Here is a 19,736-nt window from a genome sequence, read left to right as displayed (position 1 = left end):
TGTAAAAAAGGTAGGTAATGGTTCATAATATACATTTACTCAAAAAAAACTGTAGGCAGAGAGGCAAAAAGTTTAAAAGCTACATTGAAAGATGTGAGTAAAACCGTTTCAATTAAATGGGAAGGAGAAGTGCTATGAACCATAATTAATACAGTACAGAGTCTAGAAATACCCTTAACTTTTGTCCCTTTGTTACCTCCTTTTGAGATCTTTTAACAAAGTTTCCAGCAATAGAGCTGAACAACCCTAACCCGATGTCCTAAGCTATCCTCACCTGCAGGTATTTCCTCCCACATAGATATCTTTTAGTATATGTGGTTTTATGGAATCGAAGACCATCCCCCAGCTCCCTTTCTGGATCACTCAAGGCAAAGGAACATGGTTACTTTACAACACGCGGTTTGTGATGCCCCAAGGGCTGCCCCTCTGTGCTGCCAGAACAGCTCCCGCCCAGCAGCTCATGATCAGAAGCTGACATGTGCTGCTCAGCTGAAAGTCAGTCCTGGGAACATGGTATAAAATCTACATTGGAGATCATCTGGGGTAGAAATTTAAGACAAACAACAAAACACTGGCAATATAATTAGTCATCAGAATATGTGAATCTGATTACAATTTACTCAAAAACATCTGTTAGGGAAACGAAGCAGCCTGCAGGAACTATTCAGTGCTCCTGGACCCATATTCTAGAAGAGCTAATTATACACATTTCCTCTCATGCTCATGTTACAAAGTATAAAGTGAGGGTATAGAGCTAGATATGATTAAATAAATGAAATTAATACAGAAAATGCTAAATTTCATTTTGTAAGCCCTGTATATAAAAGCAAGTTGAAACAAGGAGCATTCAAACCTGCTTTATTCTGAAAAAATGAACTCCAATTTCATATACCCCTTTCTCAGTCTTAACCTATTTTCTGTTGCAGAAATTAGAAATAGGCTAATACATTTACTTTAGCTTTCACTTTTAGAAGACTATAAAGACTGCAGACATGGGAAGCAGTCACTATGTTTCTTCTAGATGAAAACTACTTGCTACTATTAATACTCCCCTTTTGTAAGGTGAAGATATGCTAATATTTGTAACCCTGAATAATACAGATTTATGCTGATCTTCATATTCCTCCCAAGCCCAAGAGGAAATGAAATACTATCAAATTTGAAAATGTAAGATAATACTTCTGCATGTAATTTAACACACAATTAATTAAATAGGTAAAAATTAAAAAAGGTTGGAAAGGAAGAATGAACAACCTTTCTCATCTACAGAACAACAATAAATTCTTAGAGCTCACATCATCAAGAAGAACTAGTATTTAGATTAAACCTCGCTAGACCCTAAAATGGTAATTTGTCAGTATTTGTCACTTCTGTATCCATCCTGTACTCATCTGCTAGATCCCTTCTTTTTATTTCACTTACGGTATTACGGTTCGGGCAAGTCCGGAGGAGGCCACGAAGATGCTCAGAGAGCTGGAGCTAAGGAGACAGGCTTGGGCTGGAGAAGAGAAGGCTCCAGGGAGACCTCAGAGCACCTCCCAGTACCTAAAAGGGCTACAAGACAGATGGAGAGGGACTTTTGACAAGGGCATGGAGTGATACAAGGGGGAATGGCTTTAAATTGACAGAGGGCGGGTTTAGTGGAGATTTGGGAAGAATTATTTCCCTGTGAGGGTGGAGAAGCCCTGGCACAGGTTGCCCAGAGAAACTGTGGCTGCCTCATCCCTGGAAGTGTCCAAGGCCAGGCTGGATGGGGCTTGGAGCAATCTGGGATAGTGGAAGGTGTCCTTGCCCATGGCAGGGGGTGGAACAAGATGATCTTCAAGGTCGCCTCCAACCCAAACCATTCTGCGATGTGGCAGCTGTAAAGCATTTTGCTATGGGGAAGAAAAAAGCTCCAGTTCTCTTTGTATTTAAAACCATACTGGCTGACAGTGTAAGGAATCAAATGAGAGTTAACTTGATCTAATTTACCTAGCAGCCTTAACTATAATTTTCCATGATCAGAGTTCACAAGTTTTCCCTTAGCCTTATTTTGCACTAATGATATTCAACTTTCAGCTTTAAGCAGAACATCCAAAACTCTGATGAAAAACAGGTTCCAACTGGTAAAAACATCTACATTTTAAGACATATAAGGAAAATTGATTATATTTCAAAATAATTCCAAAGGATGTACATATAAAATATGACTATTAGGTTGTTTCTTTAAATCAGACTGCTGATCTTCTAAAACATTTTAAATTTTAACCAGAAGAAATGAGAAATAAAGAATGCTGTAAACTTAATAAAAAACCATAAATAAAGCAGCAGGATAGATATGCTGACTGTTAAGAATGGAACTGTTCCCAGCAACACACTTGTCCAGAGATGTCCTCCTGTAGAACTCACAGTAAGTGCTTAACAAGAGGAAAACTTTCTGTTCAATGTTTTCCTGGTCTCATAAAGATTGTGAAATGAGAAGTCAGATAATCCTCATCCTTCTGCACTGCAGCACCCTGACAAGAAAGCAGACACTTACCTGTCTATCCCATCTCAGTTTTCCCCCTGTGGCAGCCTAGATAAACTGAGGTCCCAAGAATTGCAGAATCACTGCAACATATTTTTGCACTGTAAAATATTTCTGGAGATAATTTTCCTTTATGTTCATATCCAGAATACTGAGAAAATAAAAAAGGATTTAAATGAAAGAAGGAGTGATAATTTATATTGCTGCTGGCTTCTTAAGCCACATCCACTATACTTGCTGTATTACACAGGGGAAGAAACCAAGAGATTTTTTTCTGAGCACTAATGCCAACTTACTGATTTCTGGAATAAAAATTAGACCTGACTCAAGCTTTCGTCCCTCTCCTCCCCCCCGTCCCCCACGAAAGGAAACAAAACTGCAGGGATAAAAATATTACACAACCTTGTGCAAATGCACTGATAGTTTTTACTATGCTGTGGGCAAAGGTAATTTAGGTTCTGGAATATATAACGTATTTCTGTTACATTCTAAACACTGTTTCATTATCTTTAATGTAAGACACTAAATATTGATATTTGTCTTTAAATTAGTGTTCATTGTGCCTAAAAGAGAACGACAAAAAAGGGAATGTTTAACGCTGTGTACTGATTTTAATACAGCACATGAGAATTGTAAATATTAAAATAGCAGACATGCAGATGCAATGCCCTTGTTAGTCAAAAAAAGTAATAAAGATGGTAATTTTAAAAGGCAGAATTTCCCCCACAATACTGACAAAAAAGTCATTAGCTGAATTTCCATACACAGTTTCATAAGTGGCTTAAATACTGGGGGCACAAGCTCAAGACTTGTATGATATTACAGCTGAGGTGATGCTACAGTGCTTAGAGAAGCATCTCACACTTATCCAAAGCAATTCAGGTAACTTACATGCTGCCTTTGAGACAGTAACATTTCCAAAGGAACCACTCTAAGGTCAACAAAAGCATCTTACACTCTTAACAACTCCAGCAGAGCAGTTACCATGTCAGTGAATATGCCAATGCTCCCCAAAAGGCATTGCTATGTTACTGCAGGGATTCACACACTTCCTTTCACACTGAGGAGCCTTCTTCGAAACAACAGCAGAAGTAACCAACATAAATACCATCTAAACACTAAAAGATCAAAACCCCTCCACAACAGAAGAAAAAAGAGGTCTTTTATAAAGGGAAGGTAAGTGGCCCTTTTCTGTCAAATATCTGAAGTATCATAAATCAAATATCTGACAAGCTACAGTAAACTACAGAAGTTGAAGGAATTTCACCATGGGGGCTTTTGCATTTTATTGATGAGGTTGCCTTAGTCTATTAGGTGCCTTAAATGATCTGATAGGCAGGAGTGTACAAACAGAATGCAATCCATGCCACAACAAAAAGGCAAAATAAAGCATACAAGGAGCAAAGAGAAAAATATTAAATGACACAGGGGGAATGGGATTAAGACCAATATTTACCTTTATATTTTCAAGGCTACTTACACATATTTGACCTAATGGGTCTACTTGCAAATAAGTAATTCAATTTCTTAATTGCACCACTGTAAATAGAGAGTGACAGGACAGGAGCTAATGGATATACTTCAGCCATCATTATTACAAACACAATCCTGCACAGAGAGGCAGTCACATGCTCACTTCTCAGAGCATGTATTGTTATTGTAATGTAGCTGTTGGTAATAATTTCCTGGAGAAATGAGAAAGCCAGAGATCAGCTTACTGCCTGACTTGTTTACAAAATAACACTAAATAACAGCAACATTAATCACAATGCTCTCACTTCCTTACATTAAACACAAGACTTTTATGAAGAGCCAAATTCAAGTCTAATTTAAACAGGTGTGAATTCACAGTAGGTCTACTGACACACACCATAAATTAAATCAGAGCCTTGTCCTTAGTAAATCCTCTCCATGTCTGCATAACTACAGCATTCATGAAGTTGTGCTTCTCATACAGCATCAGCCATTCCAGTATTTCTTTTACTATTTTTATCCCTTTAACAGATACTGTTAAGATACTGAATCTGCAGTGCAAAGAATGAAGGTGACTTGTCCAAAACTCACCCATCTGCCCAGCAAGCAAAATGAAAAGCCCCAGAGATTTAGGGACAGTCAAAAGCTCTGTTAAATGGATCACTACTCCCAGGCTATAAACCAAATACTTAGATGAATTACACAAGAATAATCTTACATGTTTCTAGCTCATTAAACTCAGATTTGATCTGTAACCTCCTAATTTCTCTACTACATCTACTTATTAATATATGGCTAATATTAATACCCCGTCTTTGCAGCCTGCTGTTTAAATGTTTATTATTAAAAGTATTGTTTCAAATAGAATCTGATCCCATACACTGATGTTAAGAAAGAATTTTCCCAACAATTTATGCAGGCAAAAAGGAAAAATTACATTTTTCCATAGCGGGTTTTTTTCCCCCCTCTTGCTTTGTTTTTAAAAACAAGTATGTTATTTAAAAACATTGCTTGACCAGATCTCAAGCACTATAATGCCACATTGCATGACCAGTGCTATTTCAGCCTGTACTAACACCCTAATTTCTTGCCTACAAATCTCAAAGAAGTCACTGTGAACTACAGCTAATACCCAGTTGTCATAAAATAATTCGGCCAAAGAAATTGAGCAGGAATCTGGCTCCAAGACGAGTGTGCATTTCACTCCTCCAGCACAGGGAATCCTGTACTCTCCTACTGGTTGTCACTATGGTGTAGAGAAAGAGTAACTAATTGCATAAAAACATCTTAGTAGATGTCAGGAATGAGCCAAACAAGTCAGACCTAAAAGCTTGTCAAAGCATTCTGACAAAATAAAAAAGGTTAAAAATTGTGTTATTGTAGGAATGGTTGAAGTTCCACACCAGCTCTCAGATGAGATGTAGCAGCTAAAAGAGTTGATGGCTGTGCAGATGTGTCAAATATGGCTCAAAAATGGATTATGGCACAGCATAAATGCACTTGAGGTCAAATTCATCATGTCACAGCCACACTGACATCCTGTAAAGGAATACAAAAGAACTGAATGAACAACAATGAGGGAGGTTATATGGACACAAAATGGGCTGTGGGCTGCTTTTTAGTACACTACTTAGTGTGGAGGCAGATCCATGTCAAGCCATATAATTTTAGGGATATATCTGGAGATCACCCTTTCTGTAGATGAGGTTTGTATCCTCTTCTGGACCACATACTCCAAAAAAAAAAAATTTGCCAGCTCAGTAATCTGGCAGACACAAGCATCAAACTTGATGTTCTGACATGCTGCATCGACAGATACCATTGTACCAGTGTACTGACGCTAAGTGCAGTCTTCTTCAATGGCATAAAGGAACTATTTTTGATACAGTTATTCTGTGGTGTTGCTGTCTGAAATTTACATTCACATACTGCAGAGTAATGCTGTTTGTGTTTAAATGGAGCTATGTATACTATAGCAGAGATAAGCAATGATCCCCAAGAAACTGGTCATTCATTTCATGCAGTTAATATATATTTTGCTTAGCCTCAGGCAAAGCTGAAGGCAGTCTGTGCACTAATAGGCTATTATTAGTTGCCATTAATGTTGACAACACTAAATGGGAACGCTGGTGTTTCATACAATCTGTTCAATGCTGCCAAAACAACCAGAGTGTGTTTAAACAGTGATTATGACAGACTTGGTGTGTCTATGAAGGAAAACAATCCTCAAATAAATTCTCAAATTGGGCTACCCAGAATAAACAGAGAAGTATATATCCTGTGCCAGGGAACTTCATTCTAGAGCTCAGAATGAATAGGAGAATGTCAAGAAATAGCCAGAAAGAGGAAAATTTTAAGAAGTATATTAGCTTCAGATCAACACAAAGCAAAAAACTGCCTTGAAAGCACGTCTACTGAGTCCACACACTTAATTGTTCCAATGTTACCACAAAAAGAGCTGTTCTGCATTTGTAGCAAAAATTGTGCTCATAGAGGAAGGAAAAAAATAAACCCAAACCCAAAACCCTACTGACCTTCAAAATATGAACAATAGCAATGTTTTCTCAAACCATGCAACAACTGTACCTTTCTCATTAATTTTACTCCAGTTACAGATAGCTGCATTCACATACAATTTGGTCAACCCCTTGAAATCCAGAATTGCTAAATATTTTTACAGCAATTAGAAAGTATCATGGAAACTAATATTTCACGTACTTCCAGCAACAGATCTTATGCACTCTTCCAGTTTCACACCAGAGAAGTTACTGGCTGGCACAAAAAAAAATACACTTCCATGGCAGGAATTGACAAGGATAAACGCAACACTTGTGGCTCTCTGATAAAGCCCCAGGCACACAGGACTGCAAAGAAACAGGAAGATGTGCCATCTGTGACATAATTTAAATAGAGATTTATGGACTCCTGTATTCAAAGAGTGCTTTGTTACTGAGTGCCAACCCAGGTGAAAAATACACTGCTCTCTGGATCAGGAATCTAGGCTATGAACTTACCTGCAAAATAATAGACAATATAAATGAATATAGCTTGAACCATGGTGTTCAAATTTATTCAACATTAAATTTCATGACTGTAATTATTATAATGACACAACACCACAGGAAGCACTGATACGTGTTTATATGGCCCTGCCTGGAGACATCTGAAGAGTTCAAGTGAACTTGTGCTCTCAGTTTCTCTCTCTTCCAACTTGCTCTTGTCCTTGTTTTCTTCTTCCAACAAGTTAGTTAAAATTGGTACTCAAGCACTTCAAACATGAATCCCTGATTAAAAAATTGTTACAAGGCTTACAAGGAACGAAATATTAAAGCCACATGCAAAAAGACTACTCTGTCTACACCAGTTTAGTTAAAATCATTCTCAGAGACAAACCTTTAGAAGAAACTACTCCATTTTTTAGTGGTGAAGCACAATGATTATGTGTCCCTATCTTAATGACTTAACCCATGGTTCTTGCTACATTCATGCAAGATGATGAAGGTGCACTTCTTACAGTAATTTTCATCTACAGAAGATTTCCTATTTAGTACATGTACAACTAGCAAAATATCAACACCCAGCTGTACCACTGCACTCCAGACTGAAATACAGAACTCAGTTATATGCTTAATCAGCTTTCAATACATCTGCTTCCCAGCACCTTACAACAGAAATGTGTGTTTTTTAGTCTGAATGGAACAAGAATGCACATTCCTTTCCATGTAGCATTCCCTTCAAACCTCTTCCACAGTTAAGGGCCAACCAATGCCAGGCAGACCAGATTCAATTCCTTCAGCCACCATCTAAAACCCAATGTCTTAGGAAAACACACCAACATACACCCTCCCTCAAGCCCAAACACCTTATGCAGCAAACACTTTACAGAGGATGGATCCCACAGAAACAGGAAGCTGAAAGACAGGAATTGCATGGTGGAAATGAGGTGGCATCTAAAAATTAACTGATTCCAGCAACACAATAAAATGTGATAGCACAGAATGCTTAAACCTCAAAGCAGTATTTAATTAGAAACAAGCCATGCACTAAAATCTCTTTTTTAACCTCAAGCAGATAATGTAATGTTTTTGAGCCTACATTGGACATTATCACTGGTACTGGCAGACAGCCAGGTGAAATTATGTAATTACAAGCTTCATATTTGACAAATTCAAACATGTAAGTATAGCAATGTCATTTATAACTGAAATCTCTTTCACCTTATGACTACAGAGGCACTAAAATGTGTTGCTGTCAACACCAAAGTGTCAATATTTAATAACATCTAGACCTGCCATAACATGCAGCTATTAAACACAGAAATTAAAATATCAGCTAAGCTTGTTGATCTTAAGCATGATAAATTTGTTTACTTACTATACTCTGTAAGGAAACAGAGTAGATTTTAATCAATTTTAATGCAGAGATAAAAAAATACTAATTCCCCACGTTACTTAATTAAATGCACATTTTTCCCTTCTGTGACACACTAAATCGTAAGAAAAGCAAATGAGTAAAGAAATTCTGAATGAGAAAGAATATTTAAAAAACACACACACACGCAACAACCAAACCCATGCGACCCACAAGCTCACTCTCCATATTCAGGGAAATACAGAACTGAGATAGGACAAAGACCAGTTCAGTCTGTCCTACTGATAAAAACAGGTCTTCAGGTATAGCATAAGATTAGAGGTAAATAGAACATTTAGGACTCCAGGTTGTCTTTCTCAAGTCACCTGGCTGAAGAGCCTTAAAGCTATACCCAGAAGCCACAGGAACAACTGCATGCAAAACGTGATATAAATGGACATTTATAGATTTATTTTAGAACCTAATTCATAGGCCAGCAAATACAAATGACAAATGTCCAATGACATAAAAATGAAGAACGTGGAAAAGTTATTAGTCTCTAGAGAAATGATGTTTTAACAAAATCAGTGTTTCTTTTTTTTTGTCTTCTTTTCTATCTAAACTATAAATACAATACACACAGCAAACAATCCTTTCAGCTTACATACAGTACAGAGATCTAGGAAGGAAGGGGGGAAAAAGAAAACAAAAGAGAAAAACAAAGGAAAAAGGAAAATAAGTAGAAAAAGAAAGTTTTGAATAAATTACTACTACTATTGAGTATATTAGACACATTTCTTTATTACCATTCTCCCCATCAGACTTCCTTTCATGGTCAGTGTCAGTGAGGGACAATGCTGAGTTTGCCCGACTTGACAAACAGGAGCTGTGTTCTGATTTGATCCCCCTCATCCACATCCTCAGGGCGTGGTCCGGGGATGCACCACCTTCTGTTTCGGTGTCCACATCCGAGCCCACCTCCAGCGGGTAACTGTGCTCAGCTACACCATGTAAATCAGTTTGATAGCCAGAGCACAGGATATGGGGAGTCTCACAGAATTCCATGTCTGCAAAAAACAAAAGTTCAGAAAAAAATGTAGCAGTGAAAAGCAATATAACTTGGATCTTCTTTTGGAGAATCTGTTTTGAGAATTAGCACTGTTCATACTATCAGAAGACTTTTTTTGGTCAGTGACTCACTCTGCTGTCTGATCTACTCTAAGTGTAATACAACTAGAAGAATAGATAGTAAAATATATAGTGCTGCACTGTAATTGTGCCTTTGTCTGATAGGAATACGTATTATAGCTCAAACGTGTACACACCCACACACTGATAGTTGCACATCAATTTACAACTGAAGTGAGCATCTGCAAACACAGATACTTTCTCACGTTTTGCCAGGAAGGCAACAGCTCTAAATTAATCTCAGTATGTTTTTATCACAGGGAAAGTGTAGCAAATTTGCCAATAGGGAACTTACAAAATAACAGTTAAAATACTTGGTTTATCACAGAAGACAAAGAAAGGGTACTTACCATTGGCTCGCTCTTTGAGAGTGCTGTCCTTGCATATTCACACCAGTGGGTTTGGGTTCTCCAGTGCTGGTGGCCTACAGGAACTTCCTAGAAGAGCAGTGACTACTAGGACTGTACAAGGGCCATCTCATGACACCAAGCCATCTGAGATTTGAGAGTTGTACAGTGCTACAAGTTATTCTTACTAAACACTGCAGCTGTCGGGCAGTAGAAATCCGAGGACAAACAGAAGGTGGACAGGACCCATAATGTGAATATGCAGAGGAAACAATCTCGAAGAACTACAGGTAAGTAACACACATCAGCAAACTGCAACTTCCCTTTGAGGTAGCCTCTGCATATTCTCACTTGTGAGAATCCAATTACAAATGCAACTCACTATGGGGACTATGACAGAGAGTTCTAATTAAATAAGGATTACAGAACTGCACTCCCTAATTGAACATCAGACCTGGGATGCCATCTTGAGAGACTAAATACAATATCATATATGCATACAGTATTCTTTCAATTTCTAGAAAAGAAACATTAGAGACAAGAGTCATTGATTGAGACTAAGGACAAATACTCTTTTCCACTGTCATCCTAACTAAAGCTTTAATTTGCCAAACTAGTCCACTTACCAGCTAGTGAGAGGAATGATTCTGATTTTAAGCACTCTCTCTGAAATAACAAAAAGCCCTACTATTTTCTTGAAGGTATCAACCAAAACCTACAAACCAAATGCTAAGATACAATTTCCTCAGGTGGTTCAGTCTGTAAGTCATCTGTCTCTATATATTTTTCTTTTGCCATCCAAAAATTCCTGAAGGTCTTGGTTGTAGTCTTGGCTTTGAGCTCAGGGAATGGCAACCTCATTTGTGGAGGGCAAGGGAAGAAGGTGGGCAGCAAACACAAAAGCATGGCCATGGCTTCAATTTCCTATGCAGGAGTCATGGAAGGTCACCCTGTCTGACTGGTGTGGTCACTGCACTGGGTGGCCCATCCCAGCAGCACCAGCCATCACTGCTCCTGCTCCTTTTGGAGCAGCAGGACAGATGCTGGGATGATCCCAAGTGCTCCATCACCACTCTGATCTTTTTGTCTTGTACAAAGGAGGTGGAGGTGGTCTCAGCCCCACCCTTGAGAAGCTGAGATGTGCCACCTTTATGAGCCCTGTCCTCCAAGTCTCTCAGATGCACTGAGGCTGACTCTGAGGTTTGATGGAGATGGCTAAGAGAGAACAGCCAAAATATTTGGAAGCAGCTGTGTAGGCAGTATTTGGCATTTGAACTTTGTCTACCTTACAACAGGTGTGATTTCAAGAAACATCATCTCATCCTTCCCCTCTAAAAGAAATTTTTGCTTATTTTTACCATCTGAGGAACTTCACCATAATTAAAAATCTCATAACTTCAAGAATCACGTCAGCTGATGCCAGGTCCTCATGGGGCAAGGATGCAGGCATTTCTTGACATGGCTGTCCCTCCAGGCAGATGTCTGCCATTAGCAGCCTGGGGTCCACGTTCTCCCTGTTTGCATTTGCTTACGCCAGGGGGAAAATTCATCCCAGTAAATCCCACAATATGCTAATTAGATTACACACGTTTAAGAAGGACAGAATTTACCCCTCAGTCTATATGTTAATTCCTTCTTTTTTTTTTCTTTATTTGTGGAGTGAAAGTGACTTTTTATACTATAACTCATGTTCAACTCAAGTTTAACACAATCTATTGCCTTAATAGTCTATTTCTTAAGTATACAAGCCTTTGCAGTATTTTAACTCCCACGGGATTCATTTTCTGAAAAGCTTTTACAATGGCAGAAGTGGCTGCTTTTAGTCTGCATATCTAACCTTTTTACTTAAAATACTACTTATTTCCACAAGGAGATAAAGTTCAAGTAGATTTATGATAGATTCAGTATTACCACAAAGTCACAGGAGAAAAAAAAAGAACATTAATACAAAATTCAAGTTTTTGCATGAACAGTGGACAGAGAAAAAAAAGTGGCAGTTATGAAGATGATGAAAGGATTTTCACCTCTGGACCCTCATGGAGCCTGTTGTAACACAACCGTTAAAAAAACAAATACTTTATCTCACACTGATACTAATTTATTTCTTCAAAAAGTAATGTATGAAGAAATATAAAATATCGAATGATCAAGAAAAGGAAAGAAAGCTTTGTTAAAAAAAATAAAAATCAGCATTTCAGTTAACAGACCCTTTTCTTTCTACTTCTAAACACAATTTTGTATTAAAAAAAAAAAGTCTTCAGAGATAAGCAGTTAAAGAGAAGTTTGACCCGACTGGGCAGTGGTGCCTCTGCCATTTAAGGCTGATGTGAGAATTGGGCAGCTGACCAGGCAGTTCTAACCCAGCTCCAGCTTTGCTCACGACAAAGCAACTGAAAACTCCAGACAACTCGCCAAGGATTTATTTACTATGGCATCAATTTAGCCACCAGTAAAGTTAAAAACCTACAGTCAGGATTTTCTTGCATATGTAGAACACTTATTCCAGTACATCTTCAGGAGCATTTCCCTGTCCTTAGTATGGTCAGGAATAACTGTGTGCCTGCTACTCTTTCTGCAACTCTTTTAGGTTGTCTGGCTCAGGTAAAAAAAAAAAAAAAATTACCCAAGTGAAAGCACATGGAGGCCCCTCTCTCCAACCGACTAATTCTGCAAACTTGGACTTGCAGGACTTTTAGAATCTCCTCACTGTTGCCATTTGCCAAGAATTCTGCTAATTTCTACCAACTAATTGGGAGTGTAAATAAATATTTATTTCAATAAATAAATATTTAAAATACAAAAAAGACTATCCAAACAAAGAAGATAAAAGAAACATAAAACTAGTGTATAAATAGAGATGAGCATGAAGAACCTTCCTTTCCAATCTTCCTATTCCCTCATGGAAAAATACTATTTTGTATTAATAACAGGGTGACGAATAATACTCATTTAAATTACTTAACTGACCTATAGGTTCAACTAGAGAAAGAGCTTACAAAAAATGTAATTTATTTAAAAACTATAAATAGTTTGAAATCTTGCTATTAGGTGCCTTTTATGAATCCCATCATATAATTAAGCAATTGCAACTTCTTGATTCTAAAAGTCTTTCAACATTGCTGATTCACAAATTAATTTTATTCTTTATTCTCAGTATGAGGTGGTTCTTACTCTGAGGATGCTCCCTGCCCAAGCACGCACAAAATCAATTATCTGGACAAAAAAATACAAATTGCTTTTTCTGCAAATATAAAATTATAAAAGAGCCTAAGTAGCTCAAAGGCAAGGAGAAAACATCAGCCTGGGAATTTTAAATCCATGATACTTATTTTGGCCTAGTCTCCTCTTTCAGACTGGAGGGTTTTTGAGAACACTGGAAATATCAGAGTCTAGGGTAAACAACAACAATGAAGGAACTCCAGAAAGGCAAATGATACACATTAACCTAAAAAGTGCCATGTTTGTGCTTGTGTCTGAGGGAGTATAATAGGAATGAAAGGGAGAAAATATCCTCAATATGCACTTTGTTTATGAGTTGGGACTTTAGTGTTACACCACAACTTGTTGTGTATTTTTTCACACTGAACTTACTCCAGTGCTTTAATCTGTAGGTATATTGTATGTGCTCCCAAATAAGCAAAAAGGGAGACCAGCTACATGTGGTATAAGAGTCTCAGAGACACAGGGAGGGAGGGAAGGAGACAGGAAGAAATGTAAATCAAACAGGGAAAGTGAAGTTCGCCTTCATTTTTGGAAGCAATACATATGCATTCTCCTAAATGAGAAATTTTGAGGGCTATTGAGCACTCTGCTAAATTTCATGTGTTCAACGGCCCTTAAAATTTCTCATTTCTCACCTGAGGACTGTGGTTTACTTGCTGGTTGCTGGACTTGAGAATTAAATGTGCAGAGATCTTAAGCTGCTTTGTAAAGGCATTTGTGAAACACAACCTGCTACATATATTTTTGAATGCTTTGTGTATATGCTTTTAATTTAGTCAAAGATCTTGTTTCCATGTTGAGAACATACCATATCTTTCCTAGGACAATGTAATTCAAAGACATTAAGCTCCAGTAACCATCTGCACAAAAATCATTGAGAAAGAAGCCAAAAATCAATTAATTTTCAAAAGTGCATTATACTGACTATTAATTTGCTTCAGAAGTCTCATGTTTGTCATCAATTATATTATTGCCACAGCCCAAAACTGATTCTCAGGTGCATATATTTTAATAAATAAAAATTTATATACATATTACACATAAATAACAACCACATAAAATATACCATTTGAATTTTTATACTTACATAGCAAATGCATTTTATTGTACATTTTATTTTACTGTATTTCAACTTTTCCTTGCATTCCCTTATTTATGTAGCTTACTTTCTTATACATTAACCTACAGTTACCAGCAGGGATGATAGAAAGTTAAAAATATCAGTAATAACAATTAAAGGAGGAATAAAAGAGGAATCAGAGTCTGCAACAACACTAAGGAGTGAAATTTGCAGGTTAGGCAGCTAAGGGATTAGGAAAGGAGGCTGCACTTTCAGGAAACTCTTTGGCTTGTGAAATTTATAAGGAAGAAAAAGTCTTTTTTCTTCAGGTCCTTCCCTAGAGGTACCAGTGTGGTTCCAACCCATGCCTCATGGCAAATATCTTTCTACTCTCTTCTTCAGACTACTGCTTCAAGCTTAAAGAAAGAGCACAGAAATAGACTGAACCTATTTTTAAATATTCTGCTGGAGTTCTCAGGTATTAATTTTTATGTTTACTACTACTGAAAACAACATAAATAAGGAATTTTTGCACAGATATCATCCTGATCCTATGGGAAAATAGATGAACTTTCTTGGTCCCCAGAAGCAGAGTATTCTTATGGAGATCGCTTGAAATTTTAAATGCTAGAGATTTTGTTTTTCAAGAGTTTCTCAACTAACAAGATGCCAGAGAAGGAATCTTTGGAGTTACAGTGTGGATGCAGCAGGTCTCCTTTTAATTTAGGAAGAAACACTCTCTGTACAAGATTGATTAGAAATTTAATTCTTGAACTTCAAATACATCAGAATTATTGCCGGCTATGGCCTTTCCTACTCTGAAGTGTGCCTTTATGAGGTAAAACACTTCCATTCACAGGATTCTGTTAAAGAGAAATTTCTACTGCAGGTACTCATAAATATCTCTCCTTTAATTAATTTTAGAGTTATAAAACCACAGCAAATGCCAGGAATTAGCATTTAACCTAAATTTCAGATAAAGGAAACCAACTTAATCTCAAATAATGACCACACTAACTCTACCCTATTAAAGACAAAAGGGTAAAAAATATAATTATCACAGAGGAGAAATAACCTCAATATCATTTGTGGGGATAAATTAAACTCTTCTAATATTACAGTTGAAATAGAGTTTGGAAAAGCTTGTCTTACAATAGATTCACCTGTAATTTCATTCTTCATATGCAAAAATCTATTAAGAAGTTAAGAATTTTCAAGAAAAAAACAGTTTCTGTTTCCAAAAACTCTATCATGAGAGAAAAGCATTCCAATTTTCTTCCAAGTATTTTAAAGGTTCCTTGGCTCTAAAATATTTTTCTATTACAAGTTTTGGCATTTGCGTATGTGTTTGAGGGAAGCAATAGATAATGAATCCTTTCCTCTTGTGATTAAATTTTCAAAATTAAAGCTAGCCATAACTAAGAATTTAATGAAGGGCACTAGAACCATGAATCAAACTATCTTGAGCAGATTAACTAGCTTTTCTCTTTGATGGAGTTTCACATGAACAAATAGTTTTCCTAAAGATTAACCAGGGGGTGTGAAACAGTGGGATGCTGTACAGCTACCTCTAGTCCAGTGCATCCACAGCTCTCAACAGGCAAAGTTAATGTTGTGATTCTATCTTGCTTCCAACTCTGTACGGCACTTCAGAGATGAAAGGCTGGCAAAATTATTAGAGTGCAAACAGAGTACCAAAGTGAATTTCACTTTCTTCCAAGTGAAATTACCCTCAGATTGTTGCTCTATCCCTACCAACTTGAATTCAGCTCTGCCATGCTTTTCTGGTAGTAATTTCTGAATGCAGTTCAATTTAAACCAAAATCCCTTTCATTCAAACCCCAGTCTTAGATGTCTGTGACGTCTAAGCATGACAGCTATCACTTTTTAACAAAACTTGAGACAAAAATATGAAAATAATTTCTATCAACAGTTTTGACTCTGGTTTATGAAATATGTTTAAAATACACCATTTGTTTCTCAAAATACTGAAATTTATATTGAATTGAACCAATTTATATTGAGTTGAACCAATAACTTTACATACATGAGCACCGTCTCTTTTAAATAAAAGATGTGCAAAGCAGGTATCTCTATAAACTTCACTGACTTAGTTTTAGGAGGCTACACATGCAAAAATCCAGAAGTATAAAATCCAATTTAATTTTCAGTGCTGTAAATCCAGAAGTTAATTCTAAGCAGCCAGTGGCCAGCGTAGCACTTAGGCTTTAGGTCATTGTGACCATCTCAGAGTAAGTATCTGGCAAGTGCATAACTTTGTGATGGTGGAAAGACTTTTAGAGAGCTGCTATCAACACAGATTTACCAGAAATCTTCTCCTTTACTGATGGGATATTCATCAGACCTGAGGCACTCAGATCACAGACAATGCTCAAAAAGAATCATCAGAGTAACTCAGCTCCTCACCTTAACTCTCACCAGAAACTACAAAGCTCTAATATAATTTTAAAGTAGCTTAAGAGAGTATCAAGGGTACTACTAGCCATCTTCCTTTGAAGTGACATGAATGGAAGGCAGACAGCAAACGGAGACAGGTTGGAGCAGAGGAAGGTGGTTTTGATCCCCCTGTGCCAGTTTCAGTGAATGATCAGTGAATGAGTTATTTCAGCACAAGTGAGAGAAAGGCTTCAGCAAGACTGCACTGACCAAGTCCCCTTTCTGCACATTCCAACTAACTGTTAAAAATGCTGAAAATTAGGAAGAAGTATTTGCAAGGGAGTGGGTATCACGGAGAGGTCTAAGCACCTAGAAGCAAAGTCCCTTAAAGGAAGGGGTGATGCACAGGCAGCCCCCAGCAACACCTTGTGTGTATAGTGAGAACAAGAATAGAACAGTACTTGTGCACAACAGCACAAGGAGCAGTAGCTGCTGTCACTGTGCTGCCATCCCAGAAGCAAGGAACACCCGGCCCTGGGGCTCAAGGAGATGTGCCCAGCGGGAGGCTCTTGCCCTCCATGTCCAATTCAAGCTTTACAAATCCCAGTCTGCAAGCTTCCAGAGTCCCCAGGTCAGCTGGCACAGCAAGCAGATACACATATTCTGCCAGCTAACCTCTTCAGGTCTTGGGTATCAACCCCACAAATGCTGTCCATCCTGAAAGTACATCTGATACCCCTCCCAAGCATCCAGCTAAAAAGACTGTCTAATGAAGCCAAAATTTGGAATTTTTATCCATTGAATTCTTTGCGGGATGTCTAACACCTGCAGAATACTGCACCTAATTTTATAATTTTTTTTCTCTTTAAATAACTGAAACTGGAACCAGTTTTGGCAGTCAGTAGCATATCCCCAGCTCAAAGAAGGGCAAAATCAGATCAGGGTGCCCAGGGGTCTTAATGAAGAGAATCAGAATCCTACAGAGCAATGACTGCTGGCCAGACTACCAGACTATGAAGCATTTTAAAACTACCTCTTAGGTGAGGTTTTCAAGAGACACTGGGTTATGTCCCAACAATAAAACTGGAAACCCAGCTTTGTTCTGTGATTTTGAAAATCTAATCCATGAATTGATTTTTCACTGTTAAAATATTCCATTTTCCCCATAAATTTACTAATAGCTTTTTAGTGCGCAATCACCTTTTCTGCTGGAAAAAACTCTCAAGTCAGACTTCAAGATGCCCCCTAATAGAACTTGGGGCAGCTAAACAGTTTGACTTATTTTTGATTAGGGGTGCTGGTATGTGCATTTCTTTTTCCTTTTTTACCACATCATGCAAAAATTTACACAAGGGGCATGAATTTAATAAATTAACATCTACTATGAAAGCAGCGTATTTTTTAATTTAGATTGAACCACTAAATAACATTTATACCAATGAATTCACCCTTCACATTAATCTTGGAAGAAGAAGGAGAAAGCATGAGCATGTGCACAAGCTCTTCAGTGCTTCCACTCACATCCAATTACATCCTGCTGTCAATCTGACATCAGTGAGAACACATGGAAGACAACCTGGTACGTCCGTTCCATTTGATCAGCCGACTGGGACACAGCTTGTCAATCAAACAGCCCCTCTTCCCCCAAAATCCTTTGAGGGGTTTGTCATCAAATGTTCCATCTGATCAAGAGATGGGAGATTTAACTGCCTTCACATAATTCTGACCACTTTTGCTCCCTACTTTACTCAGGTGTTCAGTTTACCAAAGAAATTTCAGTAACAGCAGTTCAAACTTAAAGGTCAGCTCTGCTGCAGTTTAACATTAAAACAATTGAATGGAAATCATTGGGTTTGCATATCATATTTTTACACATACAATCACAGTAACTTTTTTCAACTGTTTAATTAACTTTCTTAGGAGACCTTTATTAGATTTTCTGATAGTTCCAGACATTAGTTCTTCTACTCTGTGTTTCTAAATGTAATTACAGAAGTTATAAAGACTGCTACATTCTGTATCAGCAACTCCAAAACATAAAAATTTTGGGGTTTATGCATCAAAGAAACTCAGCTGAAAGTGGTGACACCATTCCAGCTGTGTCTCCCCATAAAATCATTTTGGTAATCTTACATCACTATCACACAGCTAATTAAGTTAAATAAATACTTCTTAAAACATCCTAAAATGCACATCATGATTACCAAGGAGAGATGAAAATCTGCGATATTTTTGTCAGCATAATAAAGTTTCTAAGCATACAGTATGGTGCGGGTACCTGCAAGATTTTCTATCTCGAGATTTGATATAGAGCTCCCAAAGAGAGAAGTGCCATCATCATTCCTGTGCTGCTCCAAAACTAAGTATGAGGCGAATTCCAAAGCTGACCAAATCAAAAGACCTCTGTACATTGTCATGAAGTTTAAACAAGTGTGAGATCCCATGATCTGGCATCAAAACTTATCCAAACTTTGGGAACACAGTCAGGACATGATGAAACAACTCCATTATCTTTAGGAGGGAGCACTTGGCTACAATTTGTACAGCTCTAGACCTCTTTAATTTCCTTGCCCTTTCTTAATGAGAGCTGTAATTGTTTTAATATACTAAATCGCTTCTTTAGACACGTGACACTCATTTTAGCAGCTATTCTAGTCTCTGACTTTGAAACCTCCAGTCTGAGACTTAACCACATTGTGTTTTAATCTTTCACAAAGACACAGCCATATAATTGATACCTGGGAAAGGACAAGTCACTGACTGATGCTGAAATGTGATTTCTCACTGTTGACAATTAGCAGGCAGGCACCTGCTCTTTCTAAGGCAAATCACAGGTAGTGTTGACTATCCAAAAGTAGAACCAAATCCCCTCCATCATCAAATAAATGGATACATGTGTACTGCTAATGTGTAGAAAGGTGGTTGGGAGGCTGACTACCTAACATGAGAGAACTCAAAATTGTTACCAACTTTATTAGATAAGTCCTGAAAAAGGAAATCAGAAAATGAAATAATTTGTTTGAATCTTAACAAACCGAAAGACACTGGAGGAATTACCCACAGTATTACACTGCCCATAAAAACTGCTTCTGAAGCTTTTCAGCATCGGCCTTTCAGACATTTTATTTGTGGAACAGGAGCTGCACACTGGTGACTTTCTTCATAGCTAACATACCTTGGGTTCGATAGC

At 37.6% G+C, this 19,736-nt stretch overlaps 1 protein-coding gene across 2 annotated transcripts in view; it reads right to left on the bottom strand.

Moving 5' to 3' along the window:
- Window positions 1–19,736, bottom strand: part of TENM1 (teneurin transmembrane protein 1) — a gene marked incomplete at both ends in the record, with an annotated part of 234,187 nt that overhangs the window by 198,951 nt on the left and 15,500 nt on the right. For both annotated transcript variants that reach the window (XM_082289581.1, XM_082289582.1), the window contains one exon: window positions 9,139–9,399. In XM_082289581.1, coding sequence (XP_082145707.1) covers window positions 9,139–9,399 — 261 coding nt within the window. The remainder of the gene's footprint in view (window positions 1–9,138; window positions 9,400–19,736) is intronic.

The sequence above is a fragment of the Coloeus monedula genome (assembly GCF_965178545.1).
Source record: "Coloeus monedula genome assembly, chromosome: 12".
Taxonomy (NCBI): domain Eukaryota; kingdom Metazoa; phylum Chordata; class Aves; order Passeriformes; family Corvidae; genus Coloeus; species Coloeus monedula.
This window is presented reverse-complemented; position numbering and strand designations above follow the sequence as displayed.